The 25,382-nt window shown below is 47.7% G+C and overlaps 5 protein-coding genes across 7 annotated transcripts in view; 1 reads left to right on the top strand and 4 right to left on the bottom strand.

The window, feature by feature from the left end:
• Nucleotides 1-941: 941 nt before the first annotated feature.
• Nucleotides 942-5,853, bottom strand: runx2a (RUNX family transcription factor 2a). Of its 3 annotated transcripts, XM_019860338.1 has the most exons (7): nucleotides 5,534-5,853; nucleotides 4,569-4,623; nucleotides 3,209-3,399; nucleotides 2,595-2,754; nucleotides 1,959-2,063; nucleotides 1,759-1,824; nucleotides 942-1,506 (listed from the first exon to the last, which is right to left on the bottom strand). In XM_019860338.1, the coding sequence occupies exons 2-7, from the start codon at nucleotides 4,615-4,617 to the stop codon at nucleotides 1,157-1,159; spliced, it is 921 nt and encodes a 306-aa protein (XP_019715897.1). In that variant the 5' UTR covers nucleotides 4,618-4,623; nucleotides 5,534-5,853; the 3' UTR covers nucleotides 942-1,156. The 3 variants fall into 3 exon arrangements, with proteins under 3 accessions (XP_019715897.1, XP_019715896.1, XP_019715898.1); XM_019860337.1 differs by lacking the exon at nucleotides 5,534-5,853 and having other exon boundaries at nucleotides 4,569-5,070; XM_019860339.1 differs by lacking the exons at nucleotides 1,959-2,063; nucleotides 5,534-5,853 and having other exon boundaries at nucleotides 4,569-5,070.
• Nucleotides 3,792-8,427, top strand: supt3h (SPT3 homolog, SAGA and STAGA complex component). Its single transcript, XM_019860336.1, is given in 10 exon segments — nucleotides 3,792-3,863; nucleotides 4,345-4,460; nucleotides 5,879-5,963; nucleotides 6,303-6,389; nucleotides 6,681-6,777; nucleotides 6,850-6,998; nucleotides 7,077-7,152; nucleotides 7,555-7,925; nucleotides 8,181-8,270; nucleotides 8,348-8,427. Coding segments are annotated over 9 exon segments (1,080 nt in total). The 5' UTR covers nucleotides 3,792-3,863; nucleotides 4,345-4,377; the 3' UTR covers nucleotides 8,390-8,427.
• Nucleotides 8,428-8,604: 177 nt separating this feature from the next.
• Nucleotides 8,605-15,210, bottom strand: cdc5l (CDC5 cell division cycle 5-like (S. pombe)). Its single transcript, XM_019860335.1, is given in 20 exon segments — nucleotides 8,605-8,790; nucleotides 8,912-8,992; nucleotides 9,320-9,451; nucleotides 9,682-9,771; nucleotides 9,856-9,963; nucleotides 10,232-10,474; nucleotides 10,545-10,625; nucleotides 10,761-10,925; nucleotides 11,370-11,541; nucleotides 11,622-11,770; nucleotides 12,136-12,315; nucleotides 12,318-12,341; nucleotides 12,523-12,667; nucleotides 12,745-12,836; nucleotides 12,996-13,122; nucleotides 13,210-13,309; nucleotides 13,617-13,744; nucleotides 13,821-13,982; nucleotides 14,159-14,262; nucleotides 15,016-15,210. Coding segments are annotated over 20 exon segments (2,442 nt in total). The 5' UTR covers nucleotides 15,061-15,210; the 3' UTR covers nucleotides 8,605-8,676.
• Nucleotides 15,211-15,582: 372 nt separating this feature from the next.
• On the bottom strand, nucleotides 15,583-21,266 carry napba (N-ethylmaleimide-sensitive factor attachment protein, beta a). Its single transcript, XM_019860423.1, has 10 exons — nucleotides 20,837-21,266; nucleotides 19,452-19,531; nucleotides 19,079-19,195; nucleotides 18,958-19,004; nucleotides 18,292-18,369; nucleotides 18,148-18,203; nucleotides 18,002-18,086; nucleotides 17,312-17,416; nucleotides 17,157-17,225; nucleotides 15,583-16,288 (listed from the first exon to the last, which is right to left on the bottom strand). Exons 1-10 carry the CDS (start codon nucleotides 20,932-20,934, stop codon nucleotides 16,136-16,138), a joined length of 888 nt encoding a protein of 295 aa, XP_019715982.1. The 5' UTR covers nucleotides 20,935-21,266; the 3' UTR covers nucleotides 15,583-16,135.
• Nucleotides 21,267-21,814: 548 nt separating this feature from the next.
• Nucleotides 21,815-25,382, bottom strand: part of plcb1 (phospholipase C beta 1) — an 18,470-nt gene continuing 14,902 nt past the window's right edge. Inside the window, exons 30-37 of the mRNA XM_019859953.1 lie at nucleotides 25,168-25,221; nucleotides 24,739-25,084; nucleotides 24,537-24,666; nucleotides 24,217-24,293; nucleotides 23,968-24,057; nucleotides 23,785-23,842; nucleotides 23,595-23,681; nucleotides 21,815-23,342 (exon numbers count right to left, since the gene is read on the bottom strand). Of these exons, the coding sequence (XP_019715512.1) occupies nucleotides 23,190-23,342; nucleotides 23,595-23,681; nucleotides 23,785-23,842; nucleotides 23,968-24,057; nucleotides 24,217-24,293; nucleotides 24,537-24,666; nucleotides 24,739-25,084; nucleotides 25,168-25,221 (995 nt within the window). The 3' untranslated portion in view covers nucleotides 21,815-23,189. The remainder of the gene's footprint in view (nucleotides 23,343-23,594; nucleotides 23,682-23,784; nucleotides 23,843-23,967; nucleotides 24,058-24,216; nucleotides 24,294-24,536; nucleotides 24,667-24,738; nucleotides 25,085-25,167; nucleotides 25,222-25,382) is intronic.

Genomic DNA, 25,382 nt, shown 5'->3' with positions numbered 1-25,382 from the left:
GCCCATCTCTGCTGGACAGCACTTTGCCCCAGCTCTGACTGTTTTTAAAATGTGTTATACTCAATAAAGATGAGTTGATTTGAGTTCTAGAATAAATTCAAAAGTGACGTTTTCACAAGCAAACAAATTTACGTACACTCATTGTTCTTGCAACCTACTTTGACAGATTCAACTTGACTATTCCTGTATATGTGAGGTGTGTGTGTGTGTGTGTGTGTGTGTGTGTGTGTGTGTGTGTGTGTGTGTGTGAGTGTTTGCGTGCGCGTGCATATTTCACACCTCTGCTATCATGTCACTGTAGCATAACTTTCCCCTAGAAGAACACTCACATGCAAATTTGGCTCACCTCACCTTACTCGATTTTTATTTTTAGGAGGCGCTCCATCAGTGTCACAATGCACACCAACCGAGGCGTGGGCTTATCTGGACAGCCGCACCTCCCCTGACACCCGGCTGACAAGCGCGCACACGCACACACACAGACGCACACACACAGGTTAAAGGTTACTGGACCTGCTTTTTTACTTTTATTTTTTAAATACTTTTTGTGGAAGTGAGACTGATAGGTTGCTAAGGGTGCAGTGTGCACCAACACAAGAATATATCATATTAATAACGCACACGGACACACAAATGTTTTGACTTGGGATCAGTCCGCAAGCTGCCGGTCGATCGCTATCGACGTATTGGGCACACCTGATATATTGGATAAGTGAAAAAAAATCACATAGCTTTTCACTTCCAGTCAATTGTATTTATTTTTTTTCAATTGTTTTTAATGATTCTCAGTCAAAGTCTTATACTGTCCTGAATATACTATTGACAACCCACCCCCTTCAAGCCATTGTCAAACTTTTAAACTAGAGTTGGGTTTTCAAAGTAGGGTTCCAAACTAGGGTTCAGGTCTTATAGTCGGGTTCACTCATCAGACGTCCAATAAACATGTTGACTCTCGCTTTATTGTTCCATTCCAGGAGGAACTCTCTTCAGCATTCACATGCAAGTTCAGTTTATACAGATACTCTCTTGTCGTTTATGTCATTTAATTATGATGACCATTTGTACTACTACCCTAGAACTGGACATGTTTGGTGGAACCTTTCAGGTCTGGACTGTCGGAACAACATTTCGAATTGGCTAATTTGGCAAGCACATCTCAATAAGGTCTCCACACAGGCTCCTCCCCCCTGAGGGTAAAACACGCCCCTTCGATATAAGCGCTCAACGCCGCCGCCACGCCGCCGTCGTCCCCCACGCTCTCGATGGCTTGGTTGGGCGCGTAGAAGAAGGGGCCGCCGTGGCTGAGCGGAGGGGCGGGCGCCGAGCTGAGGTAGGAGGCGTAGGCGGCGGGCTGGGCGGCGTAGGACAGGGTGGCATGGCGCTGGCGATGGTGCTGGTGGTGATGCGGGTGCATTCGGGGAGGCGCAGGGAAGGAAGACGTCAGGGCGGCCATCTGGCCCAACAGGGACGGCTCGCTGGACCACAGGGAGGAGGAGGATCTGCAATCTGGAGAGGAGGACTGTGGTTACCCAAAACACGTACTCAACCCAATCTGCAGACTAGAACATTTCAAGCATGGTCACTCCGTGTGGACGATCAAGGCTATAGAATAATAAAAACATATGACGGCATTGGTAGATACAGGAAGTGAGGTACATGTCCAGGGCTGGTTTCCTCCTCACACCACCACGTTACACATTGTTCCAAAGACCCAAATTCAAACCACAAGGACTACTTTTTAAAAAGTTTGCTTTTTACCTGAAGTGATCACACCGCAGCTGGACGACCTGAAAAGTGCTGACTCCGCTTCTTTTTGACGCTGGCCTGAAGGGGACATAAAAACCAACGGCCTCAATATCACTCAGCAATTAAGAAAAAAAAAAGAATAGACCATCATTCTTCATGTTTTATTTTTGTGTGGGTGGTTGGTGGAGGCGGAGGGGGCGGTATGTACTGACGCCTGGGCATGCGCGGGCCATCCACCGTCACCTTGATGGCCCTGTGCAGCGTGGCCACCTGAGGGGGCGTGGTCAGCACGTTGATGAACAGGGTGAAGCTCTTACCTAGGGAGAAAAAAAAAAAGCCGACAACATCAATTCATGGATTATTAATGTGTTGTCGTGCAATATTTGTGGAATTCTTTCAGAGTGAATTGATCTTAATTTCATTCATTCAGATGTATTATTCTTTTTTAAAATTACTTTTCTCTTTCATCTTTGAACTAATTATCCAGTTGATTTATTGTTAAAAAACACAATTGAAAATTGAACCAAAATAAGCAATTTCACATGTAATTTGTTTACTATACTATCACAGAGGATAAAGAATATATATCTGTGAGTATTGTTATATTGTTTGTCTGTAGGTGCTGCTTCACTGTTTGTTTTTATTTTTTAGCCTATCTATGGAGTCTTCAAGCGATCACATGAAGAAAACATATTCCAAAGGCAACCATGTTTTTTTTTAAATGTACACCACTTCATTTTAACTTAGCAGTTTTAGTCAATTGATTGACACCATTGAGCAGATAAATCTCACAAGCTAAGTGGCAAATTTTCGACTTTTACGACATAATCCTTTCATTTTCCTTCTACCTCTGCCGCTGCGGCCAATGAAGCGCAGGTCGTTGAAGTGGGCGTGTCCCTGCCTCACTGTGGCGGTGGCGTTGCGTAACTCGGCGCTGCTGTTGTCATCGTTTCCCGCCATCAGCGTGACCAGAACGCCGTCTGCCACGTCGTTGCCCAGGCAAACTACCTGCACGATGGAGGAAAATGTCATGTGCCTTTCAAGGCGACTAGTTCGGCCTTCCTTTTGATCACTTCAAAAACAGTGATTCTTGTGATACCGTACGGGGGGTGGTTATGATGTAAATAAGGCCTCTGTTACATCCCATTTGGGCGTGAATGCCGAAGGGCTCACTTGCATTTTCAGAAATAATCAGTTAAGGACAGACGGAATCAGTTGGCTGGGATTGGCTGGCAACCAGTTGAGGGTGCACCCTGCCTACTGCCCGATGACAGGTGGGATAGGTTCCAGCACCCGCCGCGACACTTGTGAGGAGAAGCCGCTCGGATAATGGATGGATGGATCAAGAATCAGTTGGTTGTTGAATTTCACTCTTGATGAATGGGCTGGCACTCCAGATGCACAAGCACAAGTATGTGTATTTTTCTTCCTAAGTGCCATTAAAATGAAGGTGAGTGCTCACAGCGAAAGGTCGAGGCAAGGTCTTGTTGCACCTCCAGTGATGCGGCAGGCTGCTGCACAGGAAATTGGGGCTGTCGGTGGCCACCAGGCCTCTCGGGGGCGCTGCGCCGCGCTCGTGGAGGTAGCGCGTTTCGGCTTCGTCCACGTCGAGGTTGGATGGCGAGGGAGCGGGTCGATGCTTCGTCACGGCATCTGATTGACAGCCACACAAAATGTAGAACTTTTATTGTTATAATATGACTGTACATATGTCTAAATGGTATGGTTTGTGTCTTTGCTTTGACATTTTTACAAATACTAACAAAACAATGCCCATTTATAAGATTCAACATTTTCTTAACATGTCTTCAGTATCGCTTATTTTCAATTGAATAAGATAATGCTTTAAAAAGGCACGACTTTAACAAAAAAACACTCCCCACCCCCCAAAATGACTTGTTTCGCGTAAGACTTTAAAAAAAAAACACAAATCAGATATTTACAAAATAATGCAAGATTTGTCGATTTAAAAAAGCAAAATATGATCTATATCTATGTTCATTGTTTAAAAAAAATACATAGAATTCAGTTTAATATAGTTTACCTCCGGATCTACGTCATCGAAGTGCGCCGGGATTTCAAACAAACGACAGCGACGCAGTGCTGGACAACTTTTGGTGAGTTCTTTTATTATTGTATCCCTCTTCTGTCATGTCTTTGTCCTCTGTCTTTTTTTTTTTTTTTTTGCATTTGCGGAGCATTGATGGCTCTTTGACCGCACTGTTTGAATACAGAGGAACTGAGTCCTTTTTTATTATTCAGATTTTATTACCGCAGGGGAAGCAGTGCGGTTAAAACACCTGCCGTTGTGTGCGCGCGCGCGCCGGTTTGTGCATGTATGTACGTGTGCAACTTGTGCGTGCCCGTTTGTGTGTTGCTTCAATACGGTTGTGTTGTGTTGTGTTGTTTTTAGCGTTTGACGAAGTGTGATCTGTCGATTTGTGTAAACAAACTCAAACCCACAAGTGATTTCAAGTCTGTTGTGAATCTAATAAAATAATGTTGATAATTACAATACGCTACGTGTTTTAAAGCTGTGAAGTTGATGAAAACATGTTGATATTATGGACTAAAATGTGTGTTGACGTCTTTGTCTAGTGACAGAGTTTGTGATTGGTCCAGAGAGGTCACATGGCTGTTTCCGCCATGGCCGGCTCCCGAGAACGCCCTGCGGCATCCAGGACCAGTTTCATACCTGAGATACAGGGCATGATGTATGACTCACTACACACACACACACACACACACACACACACACACACACACACACACACACACACACGCACACACACACACACACACACACACACACACACACTCACTTGTGTCGAGTGTGTGGCTGCCGGCACCGAAGAGACTGTTTGAAGCCATGTCAGCCTGTTTATGAAGACATTACACACGGGCACATGGTTACACTCCACAATACACGCGAAATACATCCCCTGATGAATTTTCACTGTTTTTTGCTGTCAAATGTGATATGCGTCATGGCCCCCATGCCCCAAAAAAAGCCCACATGGAATGGGAAAACTGCACTTGGGAATCAGGGTTGTGCATCTAAACTACAGCCAAAGTATAGACAATCAAAGCCAATGTATGCAGTGCACGGTATGCATTGCCTTATGTATAATGTGCATTTGGCACGTTACAGAACATTAAATATGTCTTGACTCCTCTCTGCCACCTTTTTACTTGAAGTGAACAGCAAAATGACTACTTCATTTTTATCCTCAAGATGAAACTAGCATACATTTAAGAGGATTGTTATAAATAAAATAAAAAAATCATGAAGATAGTAGTTCCCAAAAAATAAACATTTTAAAGGTTACAGGAACAAAAAATAATTTTCCATTTTAAAATTTTTTCTTCTTTTTTTTTTTAAAGTGTTAAAACGGGTCAATTGGCCCCACTTCATAGTCGTTAAATAAAATGATTTTAAAAACTGCTGTGATTAAAAGAAGAAAAGCAAAAGGACAAGTTATATCAAAATGTTTTTAAAATGTTACGATATTTTTAATGAAAGTTGTAATGTACTAGACACCCAGTATGGATTTGGCTTTAGAATACAAAATATTGAGAAAGAGACAATAGGACGAATTTGCTTCTCGTAGTCGTGACACGGAGGTGAAGATGGAATATACGTCAACACATTGAGTCTTTGCAGAAGGTCGTTTAAAAAAAACAAAAAAACATCCTGAAGCCTTTTTTTATGTCGTGTTTCAGAACACACGCCACAAACTGATGCACTCAGCTAGTGTGTGTATGAATGTTTGCGTGTGTTACTCACCTGGTGTGTTGTTGGCGGTCAGAGACGCCTGCAACCACGTCAACCCCAAAACCGAACCCCAAGCCTCAGCGTCCAGCCCCCAACCTCAAAACTAAACCCCTCTTGGCTGTGTGAGTGACAGCTGCCGATGGCCAGTCATGGCACAGAGGAGGCGGGCCAGGGAAAGATGAGAATGGATGTCGGGGATGTGGTTTTCAATTTTCGGGGTTGTCCAGGAACTACTTTCTCTACATGCAAATGTGAGGTTTGCCCAAATGTGTGTGTGTGTGTGTGTGTGCGTGTGTGTGGGCGTGTGTGTGTGTGTGTGTGTGTGTGTGTGTGTGTGTGTGTGTGTGCGTGTGCTAGGTTTGCCCTGGGAGACGCTCGCAGGCCGTTGCACGAGACAGCAGCCCTGGTGGAGGACATTGTGCATACGCAGCTTATCACCATGGTAACGCACTGTTTCACACAAGTTGACAATGACCGTGTGTCGTGGAAACGTCTTCATTTGTTTTGCATTTTTTTCGCAGAAGTTTCTAAAAGTTTTCTTGCGAAGGAAAAAGGCTAGGGTTAGAAAAAAAGTCATCAAAAGACAGTCCAACTGAAAAATCAAGCATTCAGCCATCCTGACTCACTCTTGCCCCTATAGGAAGAGAGCGGTACTGCCAGAAAAGGCTGCCCTTTGGATTTGGGAATTTTCAAATGGAACATTTGTACATGGCAAAATATATTTCTGATACGAATTGCTTGAGAATTTCCACATGACTTAAAAGTACAACTTGCTGATCAGCTCCATCAGGCCAGCGAGGGCGCCACCCTCCGGGGTTCAAGGGTCATCGCGGTGGAGGACATCCTCTTCCTGATGCGCAGAGACAAGGTCAACACACACTTTTCTTTGGGAAATAGGACTTTTTTTGCTTGATTTCACAAAAGACAACTTTTTTCAAAATGTTTTTTCCACACATTTTAAAATGCAAGACTTGGTAAATATGACTGGAAAATTTGATTTAGTTTTTTTTCCTTGAAAAAAAATTTTGTTGATCAAAAACGAGACCAAAAAGCGAGAGTCAATTTTTCTTTTCTACATTCTATCTTTTTGCAAATTCTCAAAAAGAAAGTGAGTACACTCTTGAGATACAGTACTTAATACCAATCATACTTTGCGCAGAGAAAGGTGTCAAGGCTGTTGAAGTATCTCCAATTCCGTGACTACAAGTCAAAGCTTCTCAAGGGCCTGGACGATGATGACGGGCAGCCGGAGCAAGGTGGGTGTCTTTCTTTTTTTTCCCACCAAATCATAAACCCCGATCGATCATAGCAAGGAATGGCGGGCGCAGGCGCGGGGTCGTCAGGCACGGTAGCCGGGGGCAACCAACGTCGCCAGCGTCTGGCTCAGGATTACCTGCTGTGGTTGGACCACACGGGCGAGCTCCTGTCCCTGGCCGAGCGGCAGGAGATGGACCCCGTCAAGCAAGAGAGGCTGGAGGTGGTCGCTGCGGAGACAAGCCCTTCACCCCCGTGGTTTCGGATGAGGGTTCTGATTGTGATTATTATGGGATTGCAGCGTCTGGAGCGTCACAGCAGAGCCATGGACCAGACGCAGTACGCCGAATTCTGTGAGAGTCGACAGCTCAGCTTTGGTAACTGTCTTTGCATTCAGACACGTTTCAGGACAATATCAAGCCGTCATATACAACTTGATATCCATTGATGCAGAAATGCAGAGTATTACCTTTTTCAATAATAGAGAAAAAACATGTACACAGATTTTTTTTTAAACCGTAATGAAAAAATGACTATCAAGAAATAATAAATATATTTAGTAATAGACTACATGAATATTGCACATCGTTCTCGTCCTATTTATTCTTTTCTATAAAAAACCAAAATGTCTTTCTCAAAAAAACCTCAAACCATTATGTGTTGACATTCAGGTTTTTTTCCCCTGTGATCGTAAGACTTCCTTTTATCCCACGTGAATAATTTGGATTATTTCACACATCTTTCATTTGACATGTATTTGTGCGTGTGTGCGCGTGCAGCCAAGAAAGCATCCAAGTTCCGCGACTGGCTGGATTGCAGCAGTCTGGACCTCAAACCCAACGGCGTCGCCATGGAGATACTGTCCTACCTGGCCTATGAAACTGTCGCCCAGGTAACCGCATCATCCATCTATCATTCATACCTTAACGCCCCCCACCCCCCACCTAAATATGAGTCGTTTTTCGTCTTTGATTTCTTTTTGTTTGTTTTCCTGAGGTGAACTTGACGTGTTGTCTGGCAGGTCAAGAAAGAATCGGAGTCGCCTGAAGCCACGCCTCCCTCCACTCCTGGGTCCTCCCACTCTTCCAAGCCCCTCCTCCAAGGCAACGGAAGCCTGGAGGGGCGAGCGCGGCAGAGGAAACGTAAAAAGGTCACAACGTGATCTCCATCCTTGGCCACAACCAAGAGAAATGCATAAAAAGTTCTGCTCCGAGAAGAATTTGGATTTTTCCAGAAACATGTTATTTTCAAGCAAATTTGTATTTACAGTATACTCAAAATTAGCGTTGAAGATCACTTGCGCACTTTTCCACAATTTTACAGCCCCCCCGCCCCCAAAAACTCTGGCTTGAGTCTCCGAAGAAATCGGTAATTGTCTGAATGCACTCGAAACGTGTTGTTTCAGAGCTGTCCTGCTGCGGCGGAACCTCCCAGCGGCGCCATCCAGCTTTGTCACATCCGAGAGGCCATCCGAAGATACAACTACCGACACACCGTACGTGGACACGCGCACTTTGGCATCCAAATGGATTTCCGTGTCCGCACGTGTTGAAAGAATTGTGTTTCTCTCAGAGTGCCTACAGGAGGAACGGGATGGCTTACCTGGCCTGTTGACCCCCCCGTGGAAAACGGATGAATTGTGTTTCTCTCAGAGTGCCTACAGGAGGAACAGGATGGCTTACCTGGCCTGTTGACCCCCCCCCCGTGGAAAACGGACTTTTTTCTTCTGCTCAGTTTTGTAAGTGTCGTAAACATCGCTTAGCATCCACAATCCGGCGTTGCGGAAATAAACCGCATGGGGTGCAAAAACAAACGTAGGACATGAAAAGTGCATGGAATACATCGACTCACTTTAATGGATTTAATCTCAGACACTATAAAAAGGATGCGTTCACTGTTGCTCAGAACTTTTGAGCGCTGTTGACCAGGGCGTCTCGCTCTGTCACAAGTTCGCCGTAGCGCTGCTGGAGTTCCCGCTCTCGATCCATCTGACGTTCCATGTCCTCACGCAGCGCCTACACACACACGCGCGCACACAGAAATACGAATAAAGGTCTCGTTTTATTTTTCAAACTGCGTGTGTGTGTGTGTGTGTGTGTGTGTGTGTGTGTGTGTATGTGAGAGAGAGAGAGAGACCTCCAGCCTTCTGGGAATGGCGGTGTCTTCTTGTTTCTTCAGCTGACTGAAGGTCTCCAGCTCCGTGGCCGCTTGCTCCACCTAGTGCACATAATAAGCATAACGCGTTTGTTCAAAATATATTAGTGACACTCCCCGAAGTGATGATCTTAATTGAGCCTGCGAGGACAATGGGCTAATTGCACTTTCTGTCAATTAGCAGATGAGCGGTTGAAAGTTTTAAGGTGACAAGAAAACCTCTGGGGATTCATAGCTTGATGATTAATTTGGCGAGGATTTTTTTCTTAAACAGAAAGGATCATTTTCAGTTTTAATGATTGTGAATACAATTATGGATCTCCTTTCTAATCACTAAAATGGGCAGTGGGTACTGGCGGTTGGGGGGGTGTTGAGAAGTCCGATGCCGACCTGCTCCCAGAGTTCGTTGTGCTGCTTGAGGAGGCCGAGCGCACGGGACTGGAAGCCCCCCAGGAGGATCTTGAGCTTCTTCTCCAGTTTGGCCGCCTTGCGCGCTTCCGCTGTCATGTGACTGCGGTTCACCTGCGCGGCACGCAATACACAACGCCATCAGCACATACCGGTACATTCGGAAGTCATCATAAAAAAAATAAATAAATAAAAATAATTTCCTCCAGCTTTCCTGCCAAAAGTAAGACTGTTGTCCAAACGCATATTTCTTGAAAAATCACTGAACACTTACCCTCAAAACTACTTTGTCTAAGAAGTAAATAGACTACTTAAAAAAAAAAAGAACAACCTAACTGACTTACTTCGAGTTTCTTTTCCACACTCTCAAGCCTTTCCTTCTTGGTCGCCAAGTTGGCTCGGGTGTACCTGTTCTGTCCTGGCAGGTACAGGACCTGCAGCGCAACCGCACGGGGTGTTATGAAAAACCGCTGCCGCTCATCTCCCGGCGAATATAAATAGGAAGGCGCAAAAGGGACCTGGCCGTAGCATTCCTCCCAGACTTGGCAGTAGGCCTCCATGCTGAGGTCTCCGTGGCCCATGCCCGCCTTCACGACCTCCATCTCGGCCGCCAGGATCGCTTTGGCCTGATGAGTCAAAACACGCACATGAACACGAGTTTGACTTTTTGTTTCTTCCCTCCATTGTTTTGTTTCGCTATGCTTGTGAACTTTTCATTTATATAAAACTTACTTTTTTTTTCCTTTCTTTTAAACGTTTTGACGCTCTTGTAACGGAAAACAGAACATGTTGTAGACCTCAGGCTTGACCGACCCAACCCAGTTTCTCTTTTTCATCGGCGGACTTAATTGAGCGGATGCCACGCGGTCACGGCGCGAGTACGAGGCGCGACACCTTGTCCATGTCCTCGGTGCTGACGGTGTTGTAGGCGTGCGCGTCCAGGTAGGCGATGTGCAGGGCGTTGTTGGATGCGGATGCGGGTCCTCGGGCCTTGGCGCGCTGCAGCTGCCCGCCGGCCGAGGGGTGGTGAAGACAGTCGTAGTGCATCATGGTGATCATCTCCTGTTTGATCAGCTCCTCGGCCACCTGCAGGTCATTCAGCTCCATGGAGGCCGGCCGCAGCACCGACTCGTTCACCTGATCACACATCGACGGGCTCACTCGGATGATGTTCGTGTGGTGCGTGTGCGTGAAGGGCGCGCGCTACCTCGACGGGTCTGGGCAGGTGCCGCTGTACGGCGGCGTGTCGCAGCTTGAGCTCCTTCTCCCTCTCCGCATCGCGTTGGGCCTGACGAGCGCAGAGACGCATGTGTCAATATTGGTGCGGCGAGCACCATCAACTCAGCGGCAACACTTTTGTCTACGATGTGACTTTCGATGCATTCAAAATGTCAAGTTGCGTAAAAGTGTGTGCACGGTGAACCTGTTTGCGGGCCTCGACGTCGGCGGCGTCCTCCACGTAGCCGACCTCCATCTCGGTCTCTTCCAGTTCTTTCTCTGCATTTTCAGGCAGGACGATCTCAAAGTCGTTTTTGGGCACAGGAAGTGACATCAGGCCCTGCCTCAGTTGCTGCAGACTTTCGCGGTGCTGCCCAGGAACGCACAAAGTCACGTGGACGTTCAGTCGGTTGCCGAAGCCGCAACTTTTTCCTTCTAAAAGATTACTTTTCTTGACAAACTTTGGAGTTTATTTTCACTTTATTCATGAGGGATTTTTGATTGAAAAAAAAAATTTAATTGTCTGACTTTTTAAACGAAACAAAGTGACTTGTAAAAAAATATATAGGAAACAAATGACTTTTTCCCCCTCAAAAATCAGATCTTAAGGTGTCATCTTTAAAAAAAAAAAGACTACTTAATAAAATCTTATTTTCAAAAAAATATCCTTTGTACTGACTAAACAAAAAAAGGCTCAAAATAATTAATATACATGAATAATTTTTTAAAACCAACTTGACTGGCAACATTTTTAAAAATGGACCTTTTCAATGAAGAAATGACTTTTCCATTGAAAAGAATGCAGAAAACAAACCAGATGTTTTGCGTAGGACGGGTCAGCCAGCTGCTCCTCGCTGTTGATGTTCAGTTTGTCCCTCAGCGGCGTGCGCGCGGGTGTCAGACCGGGCGTCGCCGACCCGCGTGGCGTCATGGCCTCGCCCGCTTGCGGGGTCATGCCCTCCGACCCTTGGCCCTGGCCAGGAGTTCTGCGACGGAAAATGCGCCCAAATTTATTTTGCGGCGCGTCCACATTCGACGGGGCAGAGGCGCGTTTTCCGCCGGTTACCTGAAGGGGGTGCTGAGCACGGTGTTGGGGGTCTGCACCTGCTGCCGCTGGGGCGTCACGCCGCTGAAGTCGCTCTCGTGCAGCGGCGTGTTCAGGCCGCCCTTCAGCGGGGTGTCGATGTTGGTCAGCGCCATCAGATTCTGAGCTTCCTGGGGGGGTGAAAATATAAACCAAAATCTTGACAGATGCCCTCGAAGGTGATTTTAGGTTTTAATATTTCAAAGAATCATCTTCTGGTTTCTAACAAGTATTCAAATTTCAAATTGGGGTTTCAAGCATGTTTTTTGTTTTTGTAATGGGGGGTTAAGGATGCAAACTGGCGTTTTGAGCCTCGTCTCAAGCCTTGGCTCGCTTTTCAAAATAGAATTTGATGCCAGGGTTGGGGTTTCAAGCAGCACTTAGGTTTTCAAAGTAGGGTATCAAATTACAATTAGGGTTCCCAGACAGTATTAGGGTTTCAAGGCAGTCCCAAACGAGGGTCTGAAGGCGGAGTTTTGTCTTGAAGCGAGCTGACCTGCATGATCCTGTCCTGAGCGGCGGGCGTGCGCGGCGTGCGCAGCGCGCCGCTCATGTTGTTGGTGACGCTGTACTCGGAGAGCAGCGCCGAGGAGGCGCCGTTGGCGCTCTCGCTCTCCTCGGCCGCCTGGCGGGCCACCTCGCTGGCCACGCCCATCTTCACCCGCCCATCTTCACCCCCTCCTCCAGTTCGGCGTCACTGATCTGCCAGACGAGACCACCACACCGTCAGCGCGCGGGCACCGTGGGACGCGGCCCGCCAAGGATTTCCTTCATCAAGGTTTGCCCCCCCCCCAACTCTCCCGACCCCTCCAAATATTCCTCAACATGAAAGCGGTCCGTGTCGTATAAACGGCGGGCAGCCGCATTAGCGCCACGTCGTTACCTGCGGTGCAGGCAGGACCAGTTTGGAGCGCTTCTTGGTGAACTCGGCAACGCCGCTGGTCTGCAGGATGGCGGAGGGCAGGTCGCTCTCTTTCTTCTTCTTGATCTTCTGCTTGTCCTTCTTGCGGTCCCGGTCCTCGCGCTCGCTGAAACCACAAACATGGGGCGTGACACCGGGGCACTTGCTCTTACTCGTGCTCGCGAGTGCTAACGCAGGACTCACTTGCGCAGCTCGCCGTCCAAGTGCTGCTGCCGGAGACGCTTGAAGTTGGGCGCCAGTGGGTCGTAAAGCTCCATGCTGGTGTCGTAGAAGCCCTGAAAGCAGGCAAAATGGCCGCTCAAACATGGGCTACTGTCGATGCGCGGAATGAGGCGCAGCGAAGGCCCCCCCCAGTTTGAGTCGCCCGAGTTTCAACGACCGCTTAAGGACATTTTCAAGATTCCCCGAAAAGCATTCAAACGAATTCAAGTTACAGAGGCGGGTTTCTTTTCAAAGGGGATCTCGGCGTTGTAGTCCACGCCTCGCTTCTTCTTCCTCTTCTTGCCGATATGGATGCCCGCCGCTCGGAGCTCTCGGCGCTTCTGCAGCGCCGCCAAACGCCTGCAAACGGTGAAAGGCGGAACCCCCGCGGTGAATATCGACAGCTCCGAGAACCAGCTCGATCGGCCAAGAAGAAGAAAATGTGACCTGGCTTCCTCCAGCTGCTTCTCTCTGGCCTTCCTCTTGGCCTTCTTGCCCTGCGTGTTGGCCAGTCGAGCTCGGGCCTCAGACAGCATCTCCAGTTCATCTGGAAACATTTGCGCACGTTGATCAGTGACGAACAAAACAGCAGCAGTCAGGGAACATCAAGTCGGATTTTCTCGGATCAAGAGTCGGTCTCTGGCATCGATACGGCAAGTCCATTCTCGACGCACGGACCCACTCAAGACGCGTTTTCTTTCCTGCTTAAAATAATCCAAGCCAAAATTATGGTTTGGAAGCAGGGCTTCCGACCAGGCTTCATGTTTCAAAACAAGGTTTTGAGACAAGACAGCAATACTGAAATAAATGCATTTAAAATGGACCCCCGAAGGTTGCTTGTCATTTAGCGGTACCTTCATCCATGTCCACGGGGTCCGGCCGGGCCGGTTTGGTCTCGGGGTTGGGGTCGATCTCTCCCGGCTTCAACTTCCTGGGGTCCTCTCCTACTTCCTCCTCGTTGTCTCGCTGTGCTGCCTTGTCGCTAAAATCACACACAGATGCAAACGTGTGGGGGCGAGGCGCGCCAGGGTTGAGTGGCGAGCGGCGGGCTAGCGTACAGCAGATATTCGTAATGCTCCAGACACTGGGCGGCCGTGCGGCCTATGATGGGCGCGATGGTTCTCCACTGGGTGGGCATCAGCTTGGCCAGATGAAGAAGCTTCTCCTCCTCCTCTCGGGACCACTCCGTTTTCTTAATGCTGGGGTCCAGCCATTCGTACCTGAGACCAAACCAGAGACACATCAAGACGCAGCGATTACAGCCGGGGGATTCGTTACAGACACCCCCTCCCCCCCGCGCAAGTGGCAGGTAGCGCTGGTCACGGTGGCTCCACCTCTGCCTCAACATGAGCCAAGAAAACCCCCTGACGATCAGCCATTTAAAAGACAAACTCACCATCGGGCTTTGCACTGCTTGGCCGACTTGCGGTGCAGCAAAGAGGCGATACGGGACCACTGATTTTTCCCATATTTCATCACCGCAGCCTTGAGGATTTCATCCTAGAATTGGCAGATGAGTGAATAATTTACATTTGGGGCAAATTGGATTTCAAATGAGTACAACTGTCCACTTGTGCTAAAAGACAGTAGATTTTGGAATCCGGCCCAGTGAACGAGTACATTATTGAGTCCTGTAATGATTGTTGCAGCTTGTGTTTGACGCATTACATAAGGGTTGAAATATTGTCAATAAAACTTTAGTAATTAGTAAAATATAGCAGATGCAAACAGTTAACTCGATCATTTTTGCAGTGCAGCAATGAATCGATTATCAAATTAATCCAAAACTATTTTCATCATCAAGTCATCATTTTTATCAATGCATAGATTTGTTTATCAAATCCTCAGACTCGTAACACTAAATATTCGATACATTATTCAATTCGATCAGTATTAGTTGCAGCCCAATTTAAATGTGTGTATGAAAAATCTTAACGCCGTTTGCTCTGTCCCGCTCTACAATTGTATGCTCACGTGAAACTGAATCTTACACTTTGTTCAATACCAGCATGGAGCTTGGTTCGGCTCCACCAACTTCATTTCGTGACGTTGGTTGACGAGTTCAAAATGAGAATTATATATTCCCTGACAGCGAGCCCGCCATAAAAAAAAAAGAATAGCGCCTTCTAAGACATTAGTCTCCTTCACTTTGTAGCTAGCTGGTAGCTATGTGATGCTATACTTGGTATTATTTATTTACAGCTAGCGGGGTTAGCCTCGTGCTAACCCCGCTAGCCGTGTACCTGCGCGTACCTCCGTATTGCGCCAAACGCCTCCTTTGATCATGATTCGCGGCATCTTGGCGTCTTTATTGTTTTCTTCCCTTCTTCCACCAGGAACAAAACAAGTAAGAAAGCAAAACTAAGAAGCACGCAGCCCGAAAGACAACTGAGCGCTCGCCGCGACAAACAGGAAACGTGTGACGTCTCTTCTTCGGCTTGCAAAGAGCAAAATGATAAGACGCTTCACGGTGCATTACTGCCCCCAGTAGGACAAATCTGAAACGACACAGCAGCAGTTGAGTGCACATTTGAGAAAAAAAAAGGCATAGTTGAGGTAAAAAAAATGAGGTGTGGATGTTAAATATGGGAAAATAAAGTCATTCTATAATAAAAATCTAATTAATTCTACATAAATCAATTTTCAGTATATTTTTACTGTTTGTAGTTCACACACATTAAATTCAACTGAAGACTCCAACTCCAAATTAGATTCTCTCTTCTTTATTCCGAGAAAAAAAATATATCATTGTGGGCTATTTGTTTGACCAGCAATGCTGTCTTACATTTAAAGTGGAGAAAAAAAACCTCAGCAACATGCTATCTGGCATGATAATGTATTTATTTCAAGATACGTTTTTACCCATTGCGCACAAATGACAACACAAACTACAGGCACAAGTGCTTTTTTTTCCCCCCACATGTTAGCACGACACGCAGAACACGTCATGAGTACAGACATGCACAAACCAAGCCCCCGGAATGGTCACGACGGGAGACGAGCAGTGAGCGATGATGTCACAGAAGAGCGGACGCGACCAAAAAGGGCCACATGGAGCGAGGCTAATAGCTAAAATATTAACACCGAGCGCTACAACGACCGATAAATAATTTCTATATGGACATCATAAACCTTTTCTGATCATCTCATATTCCCCACCAAATAAGCACCACACATTTTTACATCCACTCATTCGTACATTCTCCAAATGACAATACTGAATGAGTGCCTGTGCGTGTGAGCAGAGACACACGGAGGCGGTCTACAGGTGATGCTGAGCTTGTTGGGAGGGATCACATGCAGACTGATATGTACAAATTCAGCTCCTGTTGTGGCCATTAAGGCCACCTTTCCCCCCCCCCCGCCTCTCGCTCTATTTCAGGTCTCCGGCGTCCCCCTGAATGGTCTTCTTAATGCGCAGCAGCATGGTGGTGAGCCACTGGTCCAGGCGGGACACCGAGTCAAATTCCTTGACGGCCTCGGTGAAGGCTTCGCTGTTCTGCTCCTCGTGGGCCTCCAGAAGTTTCTGTGTGCAACCCGACGACGAGGCCATGTCAAAATAATGCAGACCATCATTGTGTGTTACTTTTGTTCCTTGTGGTTTTCAGGACTTTGTTTGTGTTTTTGATTTCGATTTTCCAGCGTACCACCGCAAGTGTTTTTGTGAATAGATTTTGTTCAGCCCACCCTGCTCCTCCTGCCTCCCTGCTTTTTGGGGTCCTCTACCTACCATGCAACAAAACATGACAGTATTTTTGGGTCTAATCGGACAAATATAGCTGATGTAGATGTTACAGTAAACCCCTGCTATATCGCGGGTCAGTTTTCACGGTCCTGGTTTATCGCAATTTTTATTTATTTATTTTTTTGTAAGTGTCATTCCAGTTCTGATTCACGTTTTTTGACATTGTTTGTCCAATAATTTTGTGTTACCCATTGCTCAATCTCTCGCAGTATATCATGTGTTTGTATTGTTTTAAGAGGGCATTTAGACACCTTAAAAAGTGCAATAAAAACATCCTCCAAAGTGTTTAAAAAGGGTATTTTCGATAATGTGGATTTAGCATTTCACTTCTTGGTGAGCTGATCTGGAACGTAACTGCCATGATGAAGTGCAAACTACAGTGTTAGTGTGTAATTTACTTTAGGTTCATTTTGTTTCATGATACATTGGTAAACATTCTTTTTATACACGTGAAATGAAAAAAAAATGCAACTCTAAAAAAAAAAAATGCTAAATCAAGTAAACAACAATTTATAGCAGTATAATTTTGGATTTGTGTAGCTTTCCTATAATATGACCACATATGAGTAGAAAAGCAGACAGTTGCATGCAACATGGTTAACCCCCCCACCCCAAAAAAATAGAGAAGAAGTCAACAAATACATCTTACCTTCAACAGTTTCAGCTCTCTTGAATCGGAAAAAGCGGGGAACATCTCCTCATACTTCTCGATAGCCAACTGCAAACACAGTTCGGCGTGAATTGAAATATTCAAGTCATGCTAAAAATAAGGCGCGCGCGTGTGCGTGTGCGTGTGTGAGAGACCTTAGCGTTGAGCTCGTCCACAATAAAGTGACACAGTGAAGCCTTGAAGAAGTATTCTTTGGCGTTGTACTTCAACAGAGGATTGTCCATGGTGCTCATGGCCACCTGCAACACGTGCACGTGCGCACACTGAGTGTCCAACCTGCTTCATTGCGCCTCCTCCCTTATAAACACGCGGCAATTGCTTTCAACACAAAGGGCGATTTCTTTTTTTTGTTTCAGCATTTTTATCGCACCATTGACCAGGAAACGAGTCTAAACTGACCACAAGGATCACCTGAAGCGGTCCAAAATGGCAGCGCGCGGGCTAGTTCCTTATCTGGACATGGAAGGAGACGGCATCCATATTCGCACTTTGGACACACGGAGTTATCAGAGGCTAGAAAATGAATTTGAGCCGGCGTGTTCCTTTAACATGCAAATTCGGGGCTCCGCCGTACCCCGTCTTCACCGCTTCCGAGACTGTTGGGGGGCGGGAACCCGTCTTCCGTGAAGTGCTGAAATGAAACACCCGAGATGCCACAAGATGGCGCCAAAGCATACAACAGTGCATCGGCGCACGCAACTCTGACTAAAACAGGGGGCTCATTTCTTTCGGGTATTTTGCTCGCACCCTTGTTGGGAGTCGAACGATTCGAGTTATTCGAGTGACGGTTTTAGCAGACATAAAACATCCGTCTGAACCGCTACCTGTTCATAGATCTCGATGGCCTTCTGGTACTGTTCCAGCTGGGCGCTGTAGTGCCCCACCTTCAGCAGGCACTTGTTGGCCGAGCTGAAATGACACAAGTGAGCGTTTGTGTTTACCGATGCGCCGGTCGCCGCACAAAAAGTACCTGTTTGACTCTTCGCCTTTGTAGTAGTCGGCCGCCTGCTCGTAGTGGGCGATGGCCTGCGCGACAGAAAGGCCACAGTGAGCAAAGCTCGTCTTGCACGGTGCGAATGACGGCGGAGATGAAGCAGACTCGTGGCGCTTTCACCTTCTCAATGTCAACCAGCTCCGACTCGTAGATCTCCGCGATGGTGATGTGGTGTTTGGCTGCGATGGTGAAGCGACCCTGCAAGGGGACCCGGCTTGGTGATGTTCGTCATATTTCATCAATCCGCATCAATAGTCACCAAAATTACTCCACAAGGTGCTCTTGGACACGATTGCTAATGCTGCAAGACGTGTGAATGATGATGACAATGAAATCAACTGGATGTGATCAATTTGTTCGCCTAACCCAGTTCCATGTCAGGACAATACTGTACTATTTATCTGCTGTTATTCCTTTTCATTTCCCCCATATTTGGAGAAATACTAGACATATTTGATCTTACCAATTTCTTCTTTTTCCACGGAGATGTAAAACTTCATACAGTGTTCTTACAGAGTAATTACATAGGAACAGCAAGTATAACACACAATCCACCCATTCATCCATCTGTACTGATCGCTAAACAACATTTAGCTTTATTTGAATGCGGCACTGCTTCCCCCGTAGCCGTTGAAGTTGTTCCGTAAGAAATTTGACATAATTGCACATTGGCAGCCAATTTAGTGTCTATGAATTGAAATGCTGTGTGATACGAGCTCAAACGCAAGTTAACACAGGCCTCAAATGCACATCCCGCGGCCCGCGCGGTCACGGGCGCACACTCACCATGTCGGTGTAAATGTCGATGGCTTGATTTAGACAGCTGATAGCCTCTGCGGGGAAAGCAACAACCTACGTTGACATGAGCTTCCGGAGATCACGGTTGAAGACGGACGGCGCTTCTCACCCTGCGGGTCGGCCTTCTTGTAAGCGTTGCCTGCGTCCACGAAGCTGGTGGCCGAGTCCAGTTTGTTTTGAAGCTGCATGTGGAGTCGGGCCGCCTGGCAGAATGCGTTGCCGGCAGCTAACACACGCACGCAAACATACACGCTGAGTGCCGGTTTGCGCATGAGAGTTGCTCTCAAGTTGCAGTGCTGCTAATAACACAATGACAATTTCAAAAAAGACTCTAGGAGACAAACTGCGGTCGCACTTTGGATTTTGGATGTTAATGTCCACCTTTCAATTGTGCTGAGTCACGAATGGCCGTTGAGCAAGCGGTCATTTAATATGTCCGTCCAGCGGTCATCTTGCAATCGTGCGCGTGTGTGTTTTCTCACCGCTCCAGTTCTTTGCCATCTTGAACATGTTGGCTGCTCGCGCGTACATCTCACAGGCATCCTCCACCTTGTGGTTTCCACTGTAACACATGCGTGGACACGCAAACACGAGCACAATGCCTTGACTGGCGCAAATGTTGTAGCTCACGCTTCAACGGAGAAACGCAGAGAATGGCAGTTGTTTGTTTACATTCAAGCTTCAGTCAGTGTGGAGCTGTATGCGCCCAGCTCTTGAGGCCACCAACAAGCTGCTGGCGGAAAAGCAAGCCAACGTTTAAAAATAGAGAGGAGCCACTTTACGGCATTCCCTAAAAAAGAATGTATGCCACCTTCCTCTCTTTGGTGCCGCTGACACGAAGCGAAATTTTTTAAGTAGGCCGCGCGGAAAACAGACGCGAGCCATTCCAGTCATGAGTTTTGAGGACAGAGCCGAGTTACAGAGCTCATGTCGCAGCGTTCACGTTGGAGAAACTGAGATGTGAAAACACAACACCGACAGTCACTTGACCGCAGTGCCGTGTTCTCATCTTAACACGAGAACCACACCACACAAAACATGCCTGCCCACCGCATATTTACGATCCATTGCTTTTCATATTAGCTGCAGTGTTGATTCTCTTTCATCTGTTCGAGAGGGGAGTGACTAAATCGGCACCTCTGGTGATGTGCCGATGCTCCCAATTTGAGTGTGGACGTTAATTCTAATAATCACCAAAATAGGGGAAAAAAGATGATTTTCCTAAAATGTATTACATATAAAAGGGAGAGTTCTCAAAGAGTAAACGCAAGTATTTCGCTAAAACCTGAAATGAATGAACTGAACCGTACCACTAAACTTTTGAGTCATTTTGAAGTACGGTCAAAATGTAACACGTGAGCTAAAAATGTTATGCATGTATGTCTCTGTTTTCAGTAGGTTGAAAATTAATTTGGGCAAAGTTGCTATTATAATCTCATGAAAAGACGCGACTTCTCCGTAGCCACGCCCAGTTGCACCTGACGCGCGTGCGCCTATCCCCTTCATCATCGTAACACGCCGACAGCGACTCGACTGCGACGCGCTTCGTTGCGTCTACAAAGCGGCCTGAAGCTCCGCGCAGACCCCGCAGAAGTGGATGGGGAGGGGGCGGGGGAGGGGGGGGGACAGACCCACGCGAGACGAGCAACCGTCGACGTTTGGAAATCGAACGAAGGGCACAAAATTGCCCCCGCGGGTTCACATCGCTGTGAGTGACAAGCAAAACGAATCAAAGCGGAAAGAACGTCCTGAAATAACGGCGTCACATTTGGAAGAACGTGCCGCATAAAGCAACACTTGACAGAGGTTCCGCAGACGTAAACACACGCACGACGTGCAGTCACGCGCGCGCACAGCGGCCATTTACCCGAACATTCCGCCGAGAAAGGAGCCGGACGCTTTGACCTTCTTGTCGGCTTCGGCCATGAGCTGCATGGCCTCCTTCTCTTTGCCGCTGTTGTCCATGGTGGCCCGCAGGTGGCTGTGCGCTGGTCAAGGTGATGGCGGGGGATGACGCCACAAAAAGGGCCCGATGTTCCGCAGTGGAGCCGATGGCGAAGGGGGGGTGCAGGCAGGAAGACAGAAGAGCCCACTGTGCCGCGGAGGCGGGAGGCGGGCGCAAGGAGAGAATAGCCCGCTTGAGCTGGTGCTGAGGCTGAGCTGAGGCTGAGGGCAGCTCGGCAATGCTCTTCCTCTACGGCAGGATAGGGCAGGGCCTCTCGATCGCCCTCCACTGGACGAAAAGTGAACATCAGAAACCCAGAGGCCGTCTGCTTTTGTGCCACAGCGAACAACATACGATGGCTTCTGTCAATAGTATTCATACTTATATACATATGATGAATACATTTATTTGGTGGTATGCTCGACGCTAATTTTGCTGAAAGTTATATGGATCTTTTAGGACAACAATGGCTTGCGAATCACATTTGGATGCCGCATAAAAAAGACCACTTGATACCCACTGATCACAGCAGGATGCCTCTTCTATTTGACAAGTGTTGGTCGCCGAGGGAGTGGGGTAGGGGGCGCTGTGATGTCACCCTCACCCTGGTTTGAAACCCTAACCAACATTTAAAACACATTTTAAAATGAGATTCAATGAACAGTTTTGCACCCTCATTTTATTTAATAATGAAATAACATCACAATATCACGGTGATTTTATTGCAGAGTGTTCATTTTGATCTAGCTTTTTGGGGTGGGGGCATTTTATTTTTTTGGTTAGGGCCCGACAGGAGAACATCATGAGCCTCAAAATATGTTTTTGATTTGAAATGTACCACTAGAATCCGAGGAAATGGATCAACAAAAGAATTATTTTTCTTGCTGGCAAACTCGTGTTCTCATGTCCAAGAATATGCAGAGCAAGGTTTTCCGACGTGCTGTTGAAATGAGATCCAGTCCAAACAAAGAAGAAGTGCAAAGCAAAGCATGCGCAGTCGATGAAGTGATGAATGCTCAATACTTGGCACATGCGGACCAGTGAAATCTGCCACGGGGAAAAAAATTGTCACCGGTTCACATATGGGCCAATCAAAAAGTTTCCCGCCAAAAAGTTGTTGGATGCAGTTGAAAGTTCAGACGCAAGAAGCTCCTTTTTTGCTTTCGAGAACAAAACGACAACAACCACAAAAAAATAAATAATAATCATCACAAATAACATTTGTTAGTCCTTATTCACACCATGGGGGAGGGAGAGCGTTTTGATTTGACGGCTGTCATTTGAAAATGTCACTCTGAGCTGAAAACAAAGACGTCATGCAACCGAGTCTACACGGATGCTGCCGTTAGCACTCAGAGGAATCTTCGGATGGCTTTGAAAACTGTTGTTGTTTGGTTTTCGGCGTGTAAAAGAAATGACATCATGATCACAAGTCCCGTTGGATCGTTCGGATGCCGCAACTCGATGAGGCTAACAGTCGGTGGCAAAGGCGCCGTTGCGAAAGTCTCGCCTTGTTGAAATAAGCGCAGCGTCAAACTTCATGCGGGGAGAGCGAGAGAAAACAAAAGGCCAAAAGACATTCCAGTTGAACACGTGCCGCTTGCAGACATGACCGATGACCCCCAAAAGTTGATCTCCAGTCTTGGATTTGACTTCATCAAGTAAATCAAGAGAATATGAAAAAAAAAATACGACCACCACTACTACTACGACTGATAATAATAAAATAACAGAATCCAAACATGCTTTAAACCGGTTCAAGGTCCAGGATGGAGGATTTAGTTTGGGTGTAGGCCAAAACCAACAAAACCAAACGGGCTATTGTTGAGCCAGGAAGCTTGGAAGGTGGCTGAATAGGTAGCAAGGAACACCTCGTCGCGAGGAAGGAACGCTGGTCCGAGGTAGACGGCCACGTAGGATGAAACCTTTGGACTACCAACACAAAGGATAAATAGACAAGTTGAAGTCAACATTGTAGGCGGCGAGTTAGGAAAGAAGGAAGCTAGCTCGATATGGAGCTGGGTTGTTGGTGATGTTCGACGTGTTGATTGGGAAGTCGCTTCGCTTGGCAGATGGGCAACGGAGGTCAAGCGGCTAGGGAGGAAGGTAGGCCGGGGGGGCAGAAACGGCGAATCTTGTTTCGGTCGGTAGGAAGAATCGTTGGTCGTCCGGGGCCGCCTCCGGACGCTTGAGCCAAGTCCCAAGGAAGCGTCCGCCCCGCCGCATTGCGAACGGACGGCCGCTTTCTCGCTTTGGACTTTTCTCGACGCGGTCTTCAGTCGTCCTCGGAGAGAATCTCGTCGGGGGTGGACGCTCGGGACTTGCTGTGCCCCCGGACCTCCGGCCTCCTGTCCCGCAGGAAGTCTCCAATCTCGCCGGGCAATCGCTCAAACTTCTCCTGGAACTCGGCCTCGATGGCGCCCTGCAGCTGAATCGCAGCGGCAAAGTCGCGAGTCTCTGTCGGTGTTTTGTTTTGTCTCACATTTGTCGATTTTTTTTTTTTCTTTTCATATTTGGAGCAGTCCTGTTTTTTCGGCTGTCATTGCCTCGCGAAATGTTTTAACTGAGATCCGTCATTTTGCTCACTATGATGATGATATGAAACTTTCATCCTGATAAGTGTTCCGTTTTGAAGTCGTGCGCGCCCGTCTTTTCATGGCGGAGTAGTTTGGCTGCGTACCTTGGGTTTCTGTTCTTGTATCTCCTGCAGCAGTTGATTGTGCTGCTCCACCAGCTGCTCCTGCCGCTTGGCCTGGGTCTCCTCCAGCTACAAGCACAAAACAAACAAACAAAAACAAAAAAACAGACACACGCAAGTGACTTTGTAGCACGGAAGGACAAAAAGATGCGCAACTTCTGCGTGCGCTCACCCGTTTGATGTTCTGCACCACTTCATTGACGTACGACTTATTGATCTCCATCTTTTCTCTGCAATACGCACACACACACACGCGCGCGCAGACAGATGAGATGAAAGCCTTCCCAAGAAATAAGTCCAGCGAGGAGTGGAATGCCGATGACGCGATGAGTCAAGCGCTCATGAGAAATCCTACTCTTCTGCTAGATGTTTCTCTTTGGTCTTAGCCAAGTTGATTTTCTCGGTTCTTCTGCGGTCCATTTGCCTCTTCAGCTCCTTCTTCTCCCTGAGTCGGCGGCAAAAACACACTGTCAATATGGTCTGCCGCGACAATGGATGGAGTGAAGTGAGTGAATGGATGGGAAGTGGCTGCGGAAATGGGAAAAAAAAAAAAAAAACAAGCCGACGCAACCACAATCTCTTCAGCTCCAACGCGAGAACTTACTTGCCGCAGACGTCTTTGAGTTTCTTCATCTGCGTGCTGTGACTCTCCTCGGCCAGGCTGCTCAGTCGCTCGTTCAGCTGGAGGGGCGAGAAAGGTTCACCATCTTAATGCCTTGCTTCTTGCGATTTTTTCAGTTGATTACAGGAACCAGAGACCGCCCCCTCATATGTGTCCGTCGAGACCAGGCCTTGCGTCTGCCATGTCGGCTCAAGCCAACTCCCAAATTCCCGCCTGCGCACCATAGCAAGCACCCGCGCGCCCGCAGAGCAGCTGAGGACTCGAGCTCCTCCACGGAGGGGAGGCGGCGGACGCGGGCTCACCGTCTTGACGTGTTCCCTCTGCAGGTACTTTTGGCTGTAGTACTGCTCCTGCCTGAGCGCCACAAGCTGCTCGTGCTGCTCGTCTCGCAGCGACCGGAGATGCTCGTCGGGCTCCTCGGACGACGAGCTCCTGAGCAAACGCGCGCACAATTTAGTGGCGGGCGCGCCCGATTTGGCGAGGGCAAAATGTGCGCTTTCCCACCTGCTCTTGCTGCACCGTCTGGCCGCCTTCTTGTACTTGTTGTTGATGTCTCGCAGGAGCTCCGAGGTCTTCTTCTGGTGTCTCCTCACCAGCTCCTTCAGCTCCTTGAACTGACGCCGCTGCTCCTTCTGGTACAGTTTGGACTGCTGCAGGCTGGCCAGCGTGCACACGGGCAGGTCTGTCAACAGCACAGTTGAACGATCACACAGCAGGTGGGCAAAGTCTGGGGCGGGGGCCCGCAGACAGCCCTCTTCCCCAGCGGGAGCAAAAACCCCGACCTTAAAACCAGGGTGCGTAGCAAACGCCACAGTGATAGCTGGCAAACGGCGACGCCCCTTGTGGTTTTGTCAACATGGTTTGTGGCTGGCGAGCTTCACTTTCAATAAGCGAAGCACATACGAACGCCAGAGAGAGGTTTTACGGACTGACCTATCAGAACGCTTAACACCAAATCTTCATTCTTTGCTGCTGGTTTGGCCGCATCTAAAGGGAAGGACAAGACAAGAAACCCATCAGGAACATCCAGTCACCAAGTCACCACGACAGTAATCGGTCCAGGTCATGCGATGGCAGAGCACTTGCAAAACTTTTACTTTGATCCAGAGACACATCATGGACCGCCTGCCATTGTAGCCGTTTTCCAC

This window comes from Hippocampus comes, unplaced genomic scaffold (assembly GCF_001891065.2).
Source record: "Hippocampus comes isolate QL1 unplaced genomic scaffold, H_comes_QL1_v1.1 scaffold39, whole genome shotgun sequence".
NCBI classification, from domain to species: domain Eukaryota; kingdom Metazoa; phylum Chordata; class Actinopteri; order Syngnathiformes; family Syngnathidae; genus Hippocampus; species Hippocampus comes.
Note: the sequence above shows the minus strand (reverse complement) of the source record. Positions and strands in the feature narration are given on the sequence as shown.